General features: G+C 38.4%; 1 protein-coding gene across 6 annotated transcripts in view; it reads left to right on the top strand.

Moving 5' to 3' along the window:
* Positions 1–19,533, top strand: part of CCNY (cyclin Y) — a 118,131-nt gene extending 98,598 nt beyond the window's left edge. For all 6 annotated transcript variants that reach the window (XM_033056349.1, XM_033056339.1, XM_033056330.1 and 3 more), the window contains 3 exons: positions 7,202–7,368; positions 10,651–10,813; positions 16,553–19,533. In XM_033056349.1, coding sequence (XP_032912240.1) covers positions 7,202–7,368; positions 10,651–10,813; positions 16,553–16,669 — 447 coding nt within the window. In that variant the 3' untranslated portion in view covers positions 16,670–19,533. The remainder of the gene's footprint in view (positions 1–7,201; positions 7,369–10,650; positions 10,814–16,552) is intronic.
* Positions 19,534–20,805: the final 1,272 nt, after the last annotated feature.

Below are 20,805 nucleotides of genomic sequence, written 5' to 3'. Positions count from 1 at the left end.
GAGTCCATAGAGACACTTGATCTGCAGAGGTCCTTTTCTGCTGGCTCAGTGTGACCAGCAACCTTTATGCAGCTGGTGGAAGATGCAGCTTTCCCTGAAGAGCTTGGAGGGCAATCCAAAGCAGTGCTTGTTGCCTGAGTGTGGCGGGGTCTGAGCAAGGTCAGGCAGTGAGGCTGGGCTCTGTCTTGTGTCAGGAAACCATGAGCAGAGCTGTGTGTATCCACTGTGGATGGTGTCCACCTTTGTCCTGCTCTTTAGGTATTCTGGGGAAGGTGCCAAAGCTCAGCACGTGGCCACATCAGAAGAAGGTCTCCAAGGTGTAGAGAGAAGGCCCTCAACCTGTGCTGTCCATCCTGAGCCCCTTGGCCGCTGGACATGGCTCAGGGTGCTCTCTGGAGGAGGCCAGGAGGAACCTGAGCTCTGGGTGCATGTGGGATAAGGAGATTCTGATCCCTGCTTTTGGGACCATTCTTACTGTTTGACTGCGGACTGGCGTACAACACAGGAGTGATTATCACTTAATACTTACACATCTACTTTGTCAATTCTTGCCTTAGAGTTACTGGGATATGCGCTTAATGAAAAGAGAACAATTAAGGTGGAGACTGAGGGAATTCTTTTTAAATCTCAAGAGAAGAGGACATTCAAAGAGTGTATATCTGCTGATGTCTCTTGGGCTTCTGTGTGGGCAAAGAATGAATACTGATCCCAGTATTAGACTGGAAAGTCAGTGTTGCCGAACAGTTGGAGTTGTCTCAAAAACAGTAAATCAGGGGGCAAACCTAGAGATGCATGGCTTTTCCTTTAGTTCCATTTGTGCTTTCTATAAATATCTGTAATGATACTTTGCAGTTGTTCACCTTTTTTCATAGTTCTGTGACTGCTTTTGTTATTTCTTTTCACCATTTGGTCTCAGAAATAAAAATGGGATGAGTTTTCAATGACCACAATGATGTGATGTCTTTTTCCACCAAATGGGTGGCACCAGACTTTTGTAGAATATTTTAAATGCCCAGCTGGGCAATTGCAAACCACGGTTATTTCTGGAGAGTCGTGGTAGGGAACTGGCTGATTGCTTAGAACAGAGCATATGGCAGTTTAGTGATTGGATTAGAGCCGTGATTTGGCTGTGTGAGACCTGCTACCAATTATAATCTTTTCCATAAAGATATCATTTCAGTTTCAAGGCATTGTGACACACTGAAGTTTTCTCATTAGAAAGAGGTGACTCTATTTCTCTATAGTATGTTGGAATGGAAATATCTTTGTTAGTTACTCTGTGCTCCTGCAATTTACAGTGTGGGTTACCTGAGGACGGAGGGAATGAGGTGTTTACAAATAAATGTTAATTTGTAGTTTCTCAATTATAGTAATTAAAATAGCAAAGCCATTGTCTCCTTTCTGTCAGTATAAATCAAGTGAGAAATAATTTAAGCTATTAGCCATATAAAGCCGTGTAAAAATCACATGGAAGGAGATAAAGTTTTGCTTTTGCTGCTGCCTCAAAATTCAGAATTATTCTAGTCATGTCAGTGACTGCCCATTGCATGAGTGTGCTGAGAGTCCCAGTCAGCTTCCTCAGGGGCACCACACAATTCCTGACCTCTTAGTGTGGCACCACAGGAAATTCTAGTACTGCATACAAATGTAATTGCATAATGATTTTGGTTGGAAGGGACTTCTAGGGGTCATGTCTGGTTTGGCCTTTGCTCAGAGCACAACCAAGCTGATCAGGGCCTGACCAGTTGAGTTCTGAGTTTCTCTGATGATGTAAATCCATAACCTCCACGGAAAACCTTCTCCATTGCTTTAGGGAAGCCTAAAAAAAGAACTGTTTTTTTTAGTGCTTAGACTGCAACTCTAATGTGATAAGAGGTGGAATATCGGAAGTTCATGTTGGACAGCTTCAAGATGAAGTAACAAAAAGAAGCAAACCTATAAGAAGCCCATAGTTTTAAAAAAAATATGAGTAATTTTTGTGATTGTGAAATACTGAAATGAAATTATTTGTCACTTCCATATTTGGTATATATCCTCCTGAAGAGAGGAAAAAAGATAAAGAAATCTTCTCAAGTATTTTAACTTTTCTTGTTACTTGGATGTATGATATAATGTCCAAAGTCTGCTACAATATCCTCTGAGATGGGAAACATGAGATGCTGTTTCACACTAATTAAAACTGAACTCTTCAGTGCTGCCTTTAGTTTTCACTTTCTTCAAACGATTTCTGTTCTGTTGATTGGGATGTTGTGTAATCAACACTCTGCTCTCCAGGATCATGGGGAGCCTGACATCTTAGATAACTGGGACAACACAGGGTACTGTGATTAGTTACTATTAAACACTTGGGAAGAGCAGGATGGATTCACCCATCTGCAAATAACCACCCTGAGGATTAGTTCAGCTCAGCAGTGGCCCTGCTGGAGCAGCACTTGCTGATCCTGATAGTTTGTGCCATGTTATAGTTCTGTGTGTGGATAAAAAAAGCCCCCTCAGGACCAGTGGTTATAATAGATGGCCTAATGCTATTCAGCATGCCACTGCAAGTCCAGGTCCTGGGAGTCAAGATCAGAGGCATCCAAAACTAGGTCAGCATGGAGTTGTTTCAGGTCTGGCAGATTTAAGAGCTGATGATATGTTCTGAAACAAATCAGTTCTGTGCTTCTGCTGGACCTGAAATGGCTTTGGAAGCCATTTAACTACATTCCTGTGGTGCATCTAAGCTAATGAACCTCTCCAGAGTTCATTGAACTTCCAGCCAATTTGGGATTATCTATACTCATGGAGTGGTAATTTTATTTAATTAGTAGAAATAAAGTCTCTTTCATTCAGATAAATTAATTTTTAACAGAGGCAAATCACCAAATTGGTTTCACTTATGATTAAATAATTATTTGCTGATATTCCAAGTATAAAGGTCAGTCATTGTGAAATCTTGGTGTTAGTCTGTGGGAAGAGATGGAAAAGAATAATGCAATATTGTTCCTTTGAAGTCTTAACTCTAAGCAATGTGCCTTCTGACGTGTCTTAGCTATTAAAACATCTCCAATGAGGTACAGCTGTTGTCCATCAGAACTTGTTAGACTGATAGTCATGTAAAATCATGTGGTTCATTCCCAGATGCAGAATGTGGGCTATAATGGAGGTGTACCAGACTGAGGTATTGAGTTTGTAAATAAAAATATATTGAGAGCCCAATGACCATTGGCATTTTTCCAATCAGAATTATATTTTCATTTCAGCTAGGATTTGAATTATGCTACAGATGAGTTCTGAATATTGTAGTTGTTGAATATTGTTTTTACTAACACTGAGTTGTATTTGTTCTTTGCAATCTGGAAAGAATTAAGAAGTATGTGTTGTTTGAAACCACTGAAAGTTTTTGCTCATGTCACGTCAGCAATTTTAATCTGTGTAAGTAGTCTTGTTATCATTCTGTAAAAAATATCTACACATACAGTCACAGAACCGATGGGCAACGATAAATGTGATGAAGATGGCTCTTGCATGCTATGAAAGTGGTTGAGCAGAACCAGTTGTTAAATTAAGGCAGAATAAATCTGAGTCTTGGGAATTCAGCTTTCGAATGTTTAGTAGAGAAGTACTGAAAAGTTCTGCCTCAAAAGCTTACTTTCAGGCACTGCAAAGGATGAAGCAGTAACAGTGCAACAAGTTTAAAAGTAACAATGGTACAACAGCTTCAATTTGTTTTAAGCTTTAGTTCCATTCTTGAGCATGGATACAGCTGTTAAAAGTTTTATTTTAACCTCTGGACACTAAAAGCTCTTTAGTTCTACTTCCATAAAGGAATACCTGCCAAAATAATCAAGAGGGATACTTCCTAGACTTATGTTTAAAAAAAGAAAGAAAAATAGTGTTTCTCACATTGTTTCATCTGCATTTTTTATCTTTTGCCATATAATCCAATTTATTCCAGCATTCTGAGATGCAAGTTGTAATATTAATTTCTATTGTGACCTTTTAAAATTCGACTTTATATTACTTCATAGCAGCTAGTTCTAAAGATGTAGAAAGTGTTTTGCTTTTGAAAATTAGGCCAGTGAAATTCATTATGAGACAACTACACCGAACCACATAGTGCACTCAAAATCCCAGTCAGTTTGATACAAACCCCATATTTAAGAAAATGACCCTTGTATTTAAGGTACTGTTCGACGTGTAGACATAATTGCATGCAAATGGTATTTCTACATCTCACATTTGCCATTACAGGGCCAACATTTTCAGTGATTTTTTTTTTTAATGAGGTGAAGCATGCCTCCCTCTGTGTGTGGGAAGAATCACTGGCTTTTGCCAGCAGAAGCAGGTGGTGTTCTCCCACAGCCATGAGTTTGTTTGGGATGAGTAGTGTAGTGATTAACCATCCCACCAGCCTTCCTCTTCAAACAGGCTGAGAGCCACTTGGCCCTGCTCCCAAAGTCTCTCCTGATTCAGCACATCTTCACAGCAGCCAAAAGCACCCCCTGCAGTAGTGTGTGCATGGCAGACTCTACCTGTCCCACTCTGATGTCCCAACATGGGCTGGTACTGTGTCTCACTAGGGCATTGTATATTGAAATGCTCTGAAATGAAACCAGCTCCATTTATCAGAAATAAAGGCACATTTACATTGGAGACAGCTCACTTGGCTCTGTGTGTGCTGCTGTTATGAGGTTGCTCTACATCAGCAGGGTGAGAGTTCTAGTATGTACCAGCCTAAATTTCCTGATCTTCAGTCCATGGATTCTCTCTGGGAGAGACAGGGAGAGCTGCTAGAAGGACTGTGTGTAGCCAGCTGAGCTTGATTATAAGTTGAAGACCTACACTAGTATCTCCCAAAGATACACTGATGGTGTCACAAATCCTAGATTACAGTGAGTTCTCACCCTGATTGAGGACTTTATTAAACTTTTACAAGTGTTTGCTGGAAGTAGTCTTGTTCTTTTTCTGTCTTCTCTTACTTGAACATATAACCCAAGACTGAGTAAAGGAGGCCACAGCAAGTGAACAAAATAAAATGCTCATTTAAGGCACATTCAAGAAAGGAGTTGAAAGCTACAGTAATTGCCTTTCTCATGGAGAGCTGTTTATCATCCTCAGTTTTACTGAGGGATGATAAAGAGCCTCATTCCAGCAAACAGTGAGTCTGGAGTCGAGCCAAGTTATCACCAAGGAAGCAAGAGTGATTTTTCACAACCCTCAACATGCTAGTGGAAGATGCCTCAATATGGTAATTAAGTAGGTGTAGGAATAGAGTCTTACAAACTCCTATTTAATTTTTAATGCTGATTTCTCAAGTACGTGCTGGTGGGAAAACAGTGACAAGTTTATGCTGCCTCTTTCCTGAGGTGTAATTTCATCTGCTGTGCAGGTGGACCTTGACAGGCTTGAGAGGCTGGCCTGTGCAGTACTCATGAAGTTCAACAAGGCCAGCTGAAAGGTCCTGTGGGTCAGGGCAAGCCCAAGCACAAAATGCAGGCTAAACAGAGGATGGCTTGAGAGCAGCCCTGCCAAGAAGAACTTGGAAGTGTTGGCTAGGGGAGGAGCTAGACATGGCCTGGCAGTGTGCTCTCACAGCCCAGAAAGCCAACGTGTCCTGGGCTGCATCCAAAGCACTGTGGGCAGCAGGTGGAGGGAGTCTGTGCTCTGCTCCCTTCTCCTCAGTGCTGCATCCAGCTTTGGGATCTCCAGCATAAGAAGGGCATGGGTCAGCTGGAGCCAGTCCAGAGGAGGGTGCTGAACCTGATCAGTGGGCTGGAGCACCTCTGCCATGGCAGGCTGAGAGAGCTGGGGCTGTTCAACCTGAAGAAGAGAAGCCTCTGGGGATGCCTTGCAGCAGCCTTGCAGAACTTCGCAGGAAAGCTGGAGAGGAACATTTTATGAGGGTTTTTAGTAATAGGACAAGGGCTATAAATGGCTTTAATGTGAAGGAGTTAATTATGTGTTAGGAGGAAGTTCTTTACTGTGAAGGTGGCGAGAGACTGGAACAGAGAAGTGGATACCCCATCCCTGGAAGTGCTCAAGGCCAGGCTGTGTGAGACTCTGAGCAACCTGATCTAGTGAAAGATGTTCCTGCCTGTGACAGGAGGGTTGTAACTAGATGACTTTTAAAGGTCCTTCCAAGCCAAACTATTCTATGATTCTGTGTCTTTCCTTGCAACATAATTCTTGCCTGTTTGCATTTTCTTCTCTCTTTGAATTTCAGCCCCCACAAAATCCTTACTTAGTTTTTCTGTTCTCTCTCTTTCTAAACTAGAGCTGCACATAAGAAAGGATATATTTTCTGATTTTTGTATGCTTTATGTATCTATAAATGTGGAGTATTCATTCTAAATCTACTATTACTGGATGTGAAAAGTTGAGATTTAAAAGGTTTGCATTAACAGTAGAGAGTCAAATTCTGCACTGATGTGAAGCAAGTTTGTCTGCTAATTTGAGTGGCATAATATTACAGCTTCCATATGCTCTCTGCTTGTGAAGCTCCCAGTATTAGTATATTGCTTTAAAGAAGTTTTTTGCTTCCCAGGGATGACTCCAGGGAATACTGTATTTTCATTATTTGAGGAGCAGTTTTGCTTGCAAAGTTGACAAATTGCCTTGTGCAGTAGAGAGTGTAAGCAGCTTGTTTACACAGGCTGTCTAGAAAGCAAAAGACAGTGTTTTGCACAGAGTCCCCAGGTAATGCAGATGCCAGGGAGATCCATGTGCCACCTTCTTACTGAGCTTTGTGTTTCTGCAGTCTCACCATATCAGATTTTGTACATCAAAGTCTTTTCAGAATGATCCACTAAGTAAAAAGTCAAACTTCTATCTTCAATAATGGGCTTGACACATAATTTGGAATTTTGTGCTTAAATAACATTCTGTCTTCCTTAAGAAGGAAAACAAATTTTTTTAACAATTAGTGATATTTTATTTTACAGTATTATAAGATAATGTTAAGGTTTTCTTTGGCTTTAGGGTGTATTTAGGAGTCTGGTGTCTGACCTCTTGAAATGGGTAATAGGATCAGAAGGCAAAGGCCAACTAAAGGGGATTTATCACATCCAGTTTTGAGCCTGGGATTAACAACTTTTATAATAAAATAATCTTCTTGAAAACAGATTACTGTTTTAGAATTGCTGGAATGGGAATAGTTTTCTTTTTCATTTCTATTTCATAGCAAAATAGATCAAGTCATGATTTTGATGTGTTTCCACAGGTATATCTTGAAAGACTCTTAACTTATGCAGAGATAGATATTTGTCCAGCAAACTGGAAGCGAATAGTACTGGGGGCAATTCTACTGGCATCTAAAGTTTGGGACGACCAGGCAGTGTGGAACGTGGATTACTGCCAGATCCTGAAGGATATCACAGTGGAAGACATGTGAGTGCAGTTTGTCTTTGTCAGTGAATGCCACGATCTGTGTCTGTGAGGGTGATGGGAAGTTCTTTCACAGATTATATGAAGTTTGTATATTTGTGTTGTATCTAAACTTGGTGAATGCTGATAGATGGCATGAGATTGGCTTGACAGCAGCTTACATAGAAGACATGAATTGTTTTTGTTTTCTGGTTGAAGTGTATTTTACCACTGGATATTCATGCACAATAATGAAAACAGATCTATAGAATATTTAAATGTATGGTTTGATAAAAATCCCCACATCCAGTGAGCCTGCATGTATTCACTTCAGCATCATTTATTGTCATGTTAATTCTCTATGTGGATGTAGATGCACATGTAAAGCAGGAAAGAAGTTATCTTAATGGCTTTTAGATAATCACCCAGTTATTTATTGCCATTATTTAAAATGGATGCTTTTGGGTTTTGATGTTTTTCCCCCCAGTATCCTACTGAATTAGTTTTCAAGTTCTTAAAAATCCAGTCGGAATGAGGTTTCCAAAATAAAAGAGGGAGATGGACAAGAACCAAAAGCAGACCCTTCACATTTCTGTGTGCAATATTATTCCATGAAGAATAATTTGCTAATGGTTCCTTAACTGGTTGAGTGGAATCTAAGTGGTTTTACAAAGATACTTTTCCCCTTGATGTTTTTCTCATATTTTTTGAGTATTTAGTAGCAGTAGGGGCCTCCCTTCATTCAGCTCTCCTCCAAGGCAAATCTGGATGGTTTTAAAGTGTTCTTGAAGCTGGGACATGAGCTGAAGTGCTGAACAGCTTGAAGCAGAGTCACAGGTTTGACTATGCATATGAGAGTATTAATCAGGAATGGTTATAAATGTGAGGTTTGAAATTGCTGATTCTCAGGGCTTTTCTTGAAGGTGGTGTGAAAGGAAACAAAAAGAGAGGTTATTGTTTCTGACAAACAATGTGATGGTGAAACAGTTAGAAGCTGCACTTGAGCTGTGTAACACCAGTACTGGCATGGCAGACCTGTGCCAACATCAGCCCCTTTCTGCACTGCACATTCCCTAAGCCAAACTGTGATGGGTCCTTGTCCTCAAGGTTTTGAGCTTCTTACACTTTCCTTAAAAGATTTTAGGGTTGTCACAAACTGGAAGCCCAGAAGCCTCTGAAGAGCCTGAGCACTCTATATTTATTTGGTGATCTAGTTAATGAGCTTTGTGTTTAGGGCTCCATGTGAATCCCCCATCAAAGATTCTGGTGCTTATATTCCTGCTGTCAATTTTTCCAAATTTTGTGTTCCTCCTATCTGCAATGTAGCATGTAGTGGATTTTTTTGCTTTTTTTAGTTAGCTGGGACAGTACAGTGTGATGATTTTGAAGTGTCAGGCTCTAAGCAAGACAAGGCCTTTCATTGTGTGAGTAAGGGAGAGGAAGAGCTCCAGGTCAAAATCTTTAATTTGTGTGAATCATTCAGCATAACTATCTTGCAGAACATCAAGCAGACATTGCAGGGTTTTATAAGTCAGCATCAGTGCAGTGAACTGTGTCTAAGAGTGAGCAGAGACCTTGGAAGGACTGAAGTGCAATGGGTACCTGTAGTCACGTATGGCATTACATTGGATTTCTGAGTGGCACAGGAAAACACATGCTGAAGCAGTCTGAGGGAGGTGTGTGGGGTAAGAAGGGTATGGTGGTTAGTTAAATTACATAAGTTCAATAAGAAATACTTGCATTAGTCCTTTCTGATCTGTAGCTAAACCACTGATCCAACTTTGAGATCTTGGAGGTAGGGGATAAGAAGAATCTGAGGCTGTATATTTGATATTTTGAGGGTGCTCTTCAAAAGGGGTACTGCCAATGTCTTCTGCAGTAAAATAGGCTTTATATTATCAGTTAACACAGAACTTTAGGCTTAGCTTGCAGGATGTACAATCTCAGCAGCATAAAAGGACATGTAAGGGTAATACTATTTCTATTTATAGACACCTTAAGGTGTAACTTTTTTACTTGGATTTTTAAGTTGGAATCTTCAACAATGTGAATTTAAACCAGACTCCATATATCCAACTTTTAGTTAGTCTTTTAGTATTAATTAGTATTTATCATTATGTAAGCATAGAATTTTGGCACGGAGAGTGAGGATAAGGAAGGACGATGATTATGATGTAGGAATTTTATAAGGGTAAGAGTGAGAAAGAGAAAAAGAATTCATTTTTGAAAAACCACTGTACCAGTACTTTTTATCTTCAGCTCATTCCTCTTTTATTGCCAGTTGTGCTACTTCTGTTTCATATTCCTTGCACACTTGCACAGCAGTCAAAATGTAACTTAAAAACAATATAATCATCAGTCTGCCCACTGGAAGCACAGCAATGCTGTCTCTGGGCTCTTCAGCAAACATTGATAGCTTTCACTACCCATTTATTTTAATTTCTCATGTCTTGAAATCACTGTTTTGAATGTATCATATGTCCCTGCATAAGTATTAAGCAGGATATCTGATTACTGTGCAATTTATGAAAATTTCCAGTCCTTAATTTTGTTAGTTAGCTTATTTCTCAATGTACTTTTTAATGTATTGGTGTAGTTAATAATGTATTTGTATGCCAAGTTTTACAGGGTGGAAGCTCAAACAGGAGTTCTGTTCCTATCAGGGATTTTGATAAACATGTTTGGGTTAGGTACTGGAAAACAAGTGATGACCACTGTGAATTTTGGTTACACGTCTAAGGGAAAAAGTGCTTTATTCTCTTCATAAAGACAGTATGATGAAAAATTCATCTTTCCCATGACTAATTCTAAATGGTTGATTATGAAGAGCTGCAGGGAGTAAATAAGTTCTTCAGTAATTTATGTGTTACAGTAATTTGCAGCATTTAAGAGAGGAGTCTGACAAATTTAGGGCAGGGGTGTGTGTGTGCTCTTGTGGCATAGCTGTGTGTGCAGACCCACCTAGTGGAGGTAAAGCAGAAACTACGAGAATTTTTTTCCCTGCTAGGTTTTCTTGCCAGAGTCGTGTTAGCTAAACTGATAAAGGTGCCCTTTCACTAGCAAAACTTTGTGTCTGGATTTGATTGGCATTGCAGTAGCAGCTGCAAGGTGCAGCATCTCTCATATTTCTCACTGGTGTGAGTACACTGATAGAACTTGGTAGGGAAGGTCAAACCTTAGGCTGGGATAATTGCATCTGGCAAGAATAAAAAATGAGCTCGTCTTATACCATTTGCAATTTAAAGTAAAATTACACTCAGAATTCACAGTCTGAAATATGTTTCCATGTTTATCTTCTTCCCACAGGAATGAGCTAGAACGCCAGTTTCTTGAGCTGTTACAGTTCAATATTAATGTTCCCTCCAGTGTTTATGCCAAGTATTATTTTGATTTGCGTTCCCTGGCAGAAGCGAATAACCTGAGTTTTCCATTGGAGCCTCTCAGCAGGGACAGGGCATATAAACTTGAGGTAAGACTCTTTTGAGATGGCTCAGTGTTAAATATATAGGGGGATTGGGAATTTGTGCTGTTTCTTCCTTCTCCCATCTCTTCCCAGATACTCCCATGAGATATTAGAATATCATGAGCCTGATTTTCATAATGGGGTTTTTATGCTTTGAGTATTCCTGGCTGTGGGGACAGCTTTTTGCTTCATACCTTACATTGCTTTCCATTTCTTTTCAGTTGCAGTTGTCTGTATTGGCCTTGTGAAAGTACTCACAAGTTTCATAATTATTCAATTCACAGTCTAGTGTTGTTCATTCATTTGGTTTCTTAAAACTGATTATCCACCTTAAATGACAGAATATTAACAAGTGTTGCTGAAAATAGCTATTCCGTGTTCTTCTTATCTGCAAGTGCTCAGTTTCATGTGGATCCAAGTTTGTTGTCTCCCATGGTGTTTTCCTCAATAAAGGGAGAATAGAAATGAGCACATGCCTTTAGCAAATAAGTCACGAATGCTTATGGGGTATACCATATGCCAGAAGCACTGTTAGATGGTCTGGACCTACGAAATACTGGGCACTGTGAATACCACAGACACTGGAGGAGTTAAAAATATCAACTAATTGTGGGCCCTTTGCAAGAGCTGTAACATATTTTTCCTAATTTTTCGGATGTGTCTTTCAAATATGGGCATTATTGCACTGGGTGTGCATTTTGTTACTAATTTTGAAAACTTTCATTAGATGCTGGCTACTTTTAACAGCGCACATCTTTAATTATATAACATCTTTGCACTGGAGGTTGTTTGCCTGTGGGTTAGACTGAGCTTTGCATGTTCTGAAATTCCTAATGCTCCTGCAGAACAGGCAGGCAATTCTGTGCACGTTTTTGTGGGGGGAAATGGTGCGTGGGAAGGTTAATTGACTTGTTTGTGCCTCTAATGGGAACTAAAAGTGGTAGAGAAAGAATCAAAGCAAATTTCACTTAAGTTGTATTTCTCAGTCTTTCTTAATATTCTTCCTAAATTTCGCAGGTAGCTCCCGTAATGTCATTCTCTGTATGGAATGTGTTCTAAATTTGCATCAGATTTTGTTTCTATTAAAGAGAATATTTTAAAAAAATCATTTGGGTTGTAATCTTATTTGAAAAGAGGTGCTTTACTAAGTTATGGGATAGAAGTGCTATTACATATATCAAAATTAAGTTAATTACTTTTTGATTTAGCCCACAGTTTCTTTAAACTGTCAGTCTATATCACACACAATGTATAACAGCAGGTTACAAATAAATGTAACAATGATGGCTCCTGAAACCTTAGAAGGAAAGAAAAATGAGAAATGACTGTAAATAGCCAGAGAATACTGGTAATTCTTCTGTACTAGCTAAAGAAAAGGCATATTTAAAAAGAACTAATGGAATATTTTTTTCAATAAATCTGTATTATTTAAAATTTCCCCATTGGGCGTGCTTTGAGCTGCCAGCACAAGTTGGCTGTAAATAAATAACCCTGCTAGTCAGAGGATGTCTTCAGGGTAGAGGAAGAGTGTCTGCTGTGAAACCAGCTTGGTCTGCCACCTCCTTGCCTCTATATTCTGTGGCCAGAAGGAAGGGAACTGCCTTGTTCCCTGGCAGTACGTGGTTGTCATTAGTGTGCCCTTGAAACTACTTGACAGCATAATTTATAGCCCAGTTCCCTGAGCACAGTTAAGCATTTAGCTTGCCAAGAGTCATCAAAATGCGTTTGCAGCACTTCTGTACTCTCTTGTGTGCTGTTCAGACCAGAGTATCTGTTTTAAAACAGTTGCCTGGATTGTCAAGTGGAGTAGATGTAGTACCACACAGGCTGTGATATTTTTGATACTGAGAGAAAAGCTGCAGTCTGTGATGAAAGACAACAGCCTCACAGCAAATGTATTCATGCAGTGAAAGGATTTGCCTTGTGTGATAAACTAAAAAGACCTTGCTCAGTCCAGAGATTAAAGCAACTTACTGGCATTTGAGATCACAAAAGGTGTTGTGTAGAGAAATAGGTATACTGTAAGATATTTCTGCTACTTTTACATTTTAAAACTATTTTTTATATCTAAAGCAGAAGCTTTAGATCTGACATGGCAGAATCTGCATTGCGTTTTCTGCAAGCATGAAGTTGACATACCCATGATGATGAAAAAAATACATCCTAAAAAGACCAAGGACAAAGCTAGCAAGAAATGTATCTCATCAAAAGGAAATGCTGGACAAGATCCATGAGCTTAGAGGTGTTAGGAGAGATTGCAGTGCTTGTTAAAAATTACATCACTTTCTCAAGCATCTGCAGTGGATGTTTTCTCTTGTTTAATGTTCTCACAATTGAGACTTTAAAAGCGGCTTTGTCTTTTCAATGACAAAATGAAAGTTTGTGGGTTTTTTTACCTTTTAATTATCTGTGGACTAAAGTGTCCTGGATTTGTTATACCAGTCCACCTAGTAGCCAAAAACCATTTTTATGACCCCTCTTTTTTTCCCCCTGTTCTACGGTATCAGACAAGTTAAAAATGGCAAATTAACTTTCATTAGATCATCCAGTCTGTCCACCTGCCAATGTTGTTTGTTCCAAACAGCATATGTTATAGTGTGTTTTATTCTTCCTTTTAATTATGTCAAATGTCAAGGCTTCCTTTGCTTTTCCTGAGAGCTGTTTTCTAACATGGGAGAATTTTTCTGCCAAGAAGGTTGTTGGGTGTCCAGCCTTAACCCACTATTTGATAATTTCCTACTCTTGCACCTGATTTTTCTCCCATGTACTGAGCCAAATATGAGTCAGATTCTCCTCTTTGGGTTAAGTAGACAAAATATATCTGCCTATTGCTGCTTGTGATCTTAGCACTGTGCTAGTTTCAAGTTAGATTTTTCTAAGAGCATTCATTAGTCATTCCCAATTTAACTGACTGTATGTTGTCTGAAATCTTTATTGTTAGGATTGTACTTGAGCACATAGTTCAAACCCTTTGAAATATGTGCTGTTTTCTTGACACTAAAGATACACTCCCATAGATCAAACAAACAAAACCAGGAGAAAAATATGTAAGTTACACGAAGAGAAGTGTTTTTATAGCTCTTCAACTTTCCAGTGTCACAGTGATCCGACTACAGTTCTGTGTGTTTGTATGTTCAGAACCCTCAAATCCAGGAGGAAAAGGAAGAGCAAAACAGACCAAAACTCACCTTTTTGGATTTTAGGAGTAATCAATTGTGCTTTTCTCATGCTTTATAAATTAAGGAGAACCACCTGCTGTTTGTCCCTTCGAAGATTCCTCTGGTTTATCAGTTTTTGGAGGGTGTGCAGCACTCACAGTGTTTGTACATTCCTGATAATGAGCCCATAACCATCAGCTGCTTTCCTGCCCAGCACAAATGTGCATGCAGCCAAAATTTGTACTGCTACTTCTACTATTACTACTACTACTGGCATTCTCCAGCCTTCTTTCTCCTTACTTGTCCCCTCCTCCAGTGATGGAATTTCTGGGAGAGTCATGTAACTCAGCAGAGGAACTGACTTCAGTTCTGTATGCATGGATATAATGGAACAATAGATATGTGTATGCATTCTAGCTGAATACATACATTACAGACAAGTGCACCAAAATTTCACATGATGGATTAGTGTGCTGGTTTTTAAGAATGTTTTGATTTGACATGAGAAAGGGACACTTGCAACTGTCAAAAATTGGTTTCTTTTTCTGGGAATAAAAGCAACAGAATTATCAGATGATAGAAAGGTGATTATAGCTACTTTGATTTATTTTAACCGAAAGACAATAATAAATATTTACAATTTTCTGCTTTTGTCCTGTTTCCCCATATGTTATACTAAAGTTTACTACCTTGCCAAGTATGCTCCAAATGTCGATTTTATAACTTACAAATGAAGATGCATGTCTACTTACAGAGCTGCTTTAAATGGCAGTGTTTCTTATCCATATGATTCATCAGCATAGCCTAGAGATGCCAAATATTAAGTACCACTTCCAAGCAACATTTAATTTTGTCTGACCAAGTGCCAGAACAGAAATTTTCCTGTGTCACACGTGCAATTTTGAAGTGATTACCTTCTCTGACTGTTTGGTGCCTAAGGAAATGGTCTGATTTGGCAGCTGAAGGAAAGTAAGCTCCACCTCAGTACACCCCTTTGTCATACCATGCCTTGGCACATTATTTCATGGATAAACATCTTTAACCTATTGAATTTTAAATCTGATTGAATTGCATAAACTCTCTTTGTCCATCGAGTTCCTGGTTAAATTAAGTAAAATGTTATTAAGCAGTTTTAAGTTAATGAAGTTGCAATCTAAAAAGCAATTTGAATACTTGTGTTATTTTATTTTGTTGTTCTCTTCATGTGCACCATGAAGGAAAACTGTGTTCAAGAGTAGTCTTAATAAAAATATGCATTTTTCAACTGAAAAGTAGCAACTGTTCTCTTGGTGGTAGTAGGTTTTCTGTTGTTTTGGGGTTTGGGTTTGTTTAGTTCTGTTTTGTTTTCTAATTTAATGATGTTTTGTGGCTGGCTTGACCAGAGCATTAGGTGAATGTGTTCTCAGATGTAGGAGTAGTGTGCTTTGCCATGCCTTCCTCCAGTCTTTGCAGGACTATTCAAGTTAAAGGACTCTTCACTGCTACAACTTGCTGTGCTATAGAAGTAAAGATCAAGAGAGAACATGATGATCCATGGAGTCAGGATGTTTAATTATTTGTAATGCCTTGTGTTATAATCAAACACTTCTACTGGGTTTGTTTGTACAGTACTCTTTATTAGACATCTTAAGGCACAACTTGAAAGCATTCCTGAGTAAATAAAAAATGCTGCTTTAGTTTGTTGGTTTTTTGAATTTGACCTTGAGTACTCCTTGCAGTGAGCTTTCTCTGCAGTTCTGCAGTTTGATTGCCAGAGTTAACATCTCTGCTGATGCCAGCCACAGCCTGTCCCAGCCATATGAACTCTAATAGACAGGCTATTTTAGGAAACAGTAAATTCATGCATGCGAGGTGCATGATAAATACTATTTTTAAACTTTGCTAAAAACAGAAGAAACATTAACTCCAGTGTAGCATAAAAGGAGTTGACAATTGAATAATGTTTGTCTCCTCTTCAAAAGGTTTAAAAATGACTGCGTATTTATAATGTGAATTAAATTGTTCTGAATATGAGTTTCATTTCCCTCTGGCACTATATAAGATAGCCTGGTCACATGGAAATGATCATCTGCTTCTGAAAAGTGAGTTAACATCAGCTCAGGAGGCAAAGCAGGGCGAGTGTTCTGCAAGACCACATATCGGCAGAGAAAAATATAATTACTACAAGATTTTTAGGAAATAAAAAATTTAAGAACCACTTGGTTTTTAAATTCTCCAAATACATTTTCTGTTTCTATAGTTGTTTTATTAAGTTTTGCACGATTTTTCACCTATGAAGGATGATACATCAGTTACCTTGTAGAAATGGATAAACATTGTCAGCTCTCCCAGTGAGATTTGTGATGGTTCACGTGCAAGGAAAAGGCTTGGGGTGTGCTGAGTCCTTCATGAAGCTGCCAAGAAAATGCAAGTCTTCCTTCCAAGACTGATGAAATGAAAACTAGGATTGGAGGCGAATGTCTTCGTGTGTTTTGCATAATGAAGTGACTTTGTAATTTCATCTTATGTAGAAATCTGCATTTAGTCTTGCTTTATCTCTACAGCTGTGGGCAATGCAACTGAGGGGTTTTATTCCTTTCTCTTGCAGGCCATTTCTCGCCTATGTGAAGATAAATACAAGGACTTCAGGAAAGCTGCAAAGAAACGGTCGGTCAGTGCTGACAATCTGACTGTGGTTAGATGGTCCCCTGCAATTATCTCCTAACAGAGGAGACTGGAATATTCCTACAGACAAACTGTTTCATCCATCCATTTTTTTCAGAGTGGGCTGGGGGCGGGGGGATAAAGAAAAAAAGACTTTTGATTTTTTTATTTTTAAATCTGTCAAGCTGCCTTTACAGTGCCTCCCCATTGTGTAGCACACGAGTGAAATACCTAACGGAAGGAGAAATGGAGAGAAATCGGTGTTTGGGAGAGAAGATCGGCAACAATTATTTTCTAACTTCCACTAACAGCTTTACACTTTTATGAGGAAACAGCAAATCAGGTGCTTGGAAGAAGAAACAAAAAAATGAAGTAGAGGCAGAAAAATATTTAAGAACTCTGCCATTTTCTATTATACTGTACTCATGAAGGGAAATGGCAGCATGAAAAAAAAACATGTAGTCAGATGACTGTGCACTAGAGGAATGACGTTGGGAGAGTTCCATCTTAAAGGTTTCTCTTAATATCTTCTTTTTGTTGTTGTTATTGTTGTTGCTGGGTTTTTTTGCATTCCTCATTGCTGCTTCCCAGGATAAATTCTTCCCCTTGCACAGCAGGAAATACAAAGTCTGTATTTACAGTAGCACAAGCCCCTGAATAAATAGCGTTGGGTTTTTTCACTGCACTTTTCTCTGTAACCTGTCTTATTAGCATTATTCTTCTTAATTATTATGCATATGTTACATTTCTTGTATGCCTTTTATTGTATTTTGAAAGAGAGAACTTGACCATAGTGCTGAACCAAAAGTGTGTACAGGGATCAGAAGATCTTCATAATTTCATGATGTGTTTTATTTATAGTATACTTGGGTGCGTGTGCCTTCCTGAGTTCTTGGAATCATTTATTTTTCCATGATATAAAGATACAGTTGTTAAAGTCGTGAGATGATGATGATAAGACTTGGGCCAAATCTCTGAAATTTGCAACAGATCTTGTGATCCTTTTTGCAGATTTTCATAGCATTAGAAGTTTAGCAGAATTCATCCATTTTGAAGGAGATTTTTTTTTTGTATGGCCTGACAAGTTCATTCCTTCACCTCCAGGTCCATTGTTGCAAGCAATAGTCTCAATTTTTATATGTTTACTTTAAATCAAAGTGAGTCTGTTTGTATAAAATAAAAAATAATAAAAAAAATTGTTCCAATGAGAAGGCCTATAGAAGAGCAGAATGGAAATCTTAACAAGATATCTGTCACAAGGAGATTTGATTTGGAAGCTAAAATACAAATCCTCATGTTTTTCAGTGTAGGTGCTTATAGAAATTAAAAGTAACTGAACTGTGAATATAATTTCCAACTCAGATTATTAAACTCCTCTGTTATTATTATTTTGCTCTTACTGTGACTGCTCCCCCTCGGCAATTTTAAGAACCTTTTATACAAAATAACTTCTCAGTATAAGCATATTTACTTCGTAACACCAGAGGGTGATTTTTTTCCCCCCACTTTTCTTGTTTTTTAGGGTTTTTTTTGCACAGTTTAGAAAGATAGAGCTGAAAGCTCTCAGTTCCCTGAAATCTGTCCTTGCGACTGTCACTGAAGGGAATGGCAGCAGATGTCCCTGCTTTGTGCACTACTGTTGTAACCCACAAAGATTCAATGTTTGTGTTGTTAAGCCCTATGGGCTTGTAGCAGCCTGGGGGCCCAGGGATGCACACGTGGCCCCCAGGGCGATGCTGATCCGGGCAGGCACCGACAGGAGAGAAGCAGTGAAACCAAACGGTTTCCTGTCAGCTTTCCAATGGGATTTGTTTAGTTTGAGACATGAAGGCTTTGTCCATTAATTCTCCTGATGTTCTTTGGGCCTTTAAAATAATCTAATTCTCATCACTTCTTGTTGTGCCAATGCATCAGAACTGTGAGTATCCAAGTCCATTTTTCCCTTGAACATGGAATGTAAGGCAAGTGTTTATAACAAATTACCGCATTTGAAACCTCTTTACAGATAGTATCAAAAGGAACATTTTCAGAGCATTTGAAATTCATCCTTTATAAGCATAAATTTAGGCTTTAAAATATGTAAAATATTTTGATTTATCAACACTTTGCTAAACTATTTTCCATTTAACTTGATATCAGGAATATTGGTTATATCCATTTCTGGGTGATAGAGATATGAACTTTGGATTATGTAAAGATATCAATGCATCTACTATAATTTTTGTGAAGTTTATTAAACTACTTTAAAGATTGTATAGTCTATTTATTGTATGTATGTACATACAGTCTGATACTTTAAAAAGTGGATTCCGTAAAACCTGGCTCAGTCTTGTTTAGACTATTGAATATCGTTTTAGCCTTGTGCACTGGACTCTACCTCTGTATAGGAGAATTTTCCATATTCTTAATTAGTACTGATTCTGTGATTAACTTGGTTATGTTTCTTGCACTAAGAATTAAAAAAAAATCTGCTGTAAGTGTGGATTTTTTCTTTAGTTTTACCATATGAATTCTCTGCATTTAGATGGATGTTTCTTTCCCTCATGGTTATAGAATAATTCTTTGCTTTTTCTTCTGGTTTGTTCCAGGGTTGCCAAAAAATACAGTACCTGTCAGTAAATCTGAAAATTGTCTTTTGTTTGCAAGGTATTCTATACCAGGTAATTAAAAATGAATTATTATTTAGGATTATGTTGTGTTTAGTGTAGTTTTTTCAGCATTACTGTATGGAAAATACCATTGCAAAGTTAGAGCATCACTGGAGATGTAAGAAGGGAGGAGAACCATATAACATTTTAATTAACAGCACAAAGACATTGTGTTTTGCTGTAAATGTTTTCTGGATTAAGATTTTCATTATTGCTTTGGTCACCGGCTCAGAACTGAAAAGGTGTAGGAGATATAATAAACCTGTCCCTTCAAGCATCATTGTCTTAATGAATTATTTTTATATGTTGAGCCAGTGGGCCATTTGTTTGGTCATTTATGTGTTGATAATTGGATCAATATTTGAAAAAGACATCTTGTAAGGGTTTTGATCATTCATCTGTATGCAACCCAGACTTGTTTCCATATTTTGTCTTTTCACCCGCAGACGTGTTTATATTTGATTTGCTGTTTGTATTTCATTGTTTGTCAGTGACATATATCATTCTGACAGACACTGTCACATGGGACTGAGAGCACTGGAGTCATGGGATAAAGTGCAAAAACAAAACGGTTGAATCACCTTTTTCCACCTTCCACAAACCAGTCAGCTCTTCAAATAATGCATATACATGTTTTCTATTGTTAAAAATATACAAAATCCCATCCTGTAGCAGGGTAATGGTTTTGTCTTGTTAAGGGTTTTGGAATTTTTCTTAGAGAGAAATTAACATATATTGTATAATTGCTGTTTACATTTATAAGACTGTGTTTTAACACCTTTCTCTCCAACTCCCCTGATGCCAGAAATCTTAGCTATAATATAAAAGATTAGAAATAATAAAAACCTCATCAGAAAAGGGCAAGGTTGTAATGGTGGCAGATTACAAAATGACATCTGGTATTGTTGGCTATATATAAAAACAGCAGTATGTGGGAGGGGATAGAGGAACTGAAAGAGCAGAAAAAATCCCCAAAATCTTAACACCTGAAGCAACAAATTATTTACAGTCGTCCTTTGTTGTAATGAGCATTTAGTTTCCCAGTGATGTGTTTGAGCTCCTAACTGAAGTGCTGCACATCACTGCAGACTCGTGTTGCTCTCTGCTTCTTGGTCTTCACGTGGAATCCACTCAGCCTAGCTTTTAGCACTTTCCTCACTTTTGTGTAAAACATATTTTTCTGCAATCAGAACTTTTTAAAACTTGAATTGACAGTTATTGGCAACATTTGCCTATTCTGCAGTGAAGTTCCCACTTAGTGTCTCTAATGGGTTCTGAGGATCAGCTCGACTATAAACACAAACATACCTGTGTGGGTGCACCTAGATGTATGTGAAATGTATCTACACCCAGAGTGCAGTAAGTGTCTTTCTGCTTTTTGTCTTCTCATCAACTGAACTCCATCTTGAGGAAACCACAGAACTGGTGAGACTGAGCTGCATGAACTGAAGGTGATGATGGCAGATAGGTAGCAACCATTGCTCTGTGAAAATGCTTTAAAGAGGGAAACAATTTAGATGAGAAACTGCTACTCATAAGGAAAACAATA

Source organism: Catharus ustulatus, chromosome 1, assembly GCF_009819885.2.
Source record: "Catharus ustulatus isolate bCatUst1 chromosome 1, bCatUst1.pri.v2, whole genome shotgun sequence".
Lineage (NCBI taxonomy): Eukaryota > Metazoa > Chordata > Aves > Passeriformes > Turdidae > Catharus > Catharus ustulatus.
The sequence above is the reverse complement of the archived record's forward strand: the minus strand, read 5'-3'. Positions and strand labels throughout refer to the sequence as shown.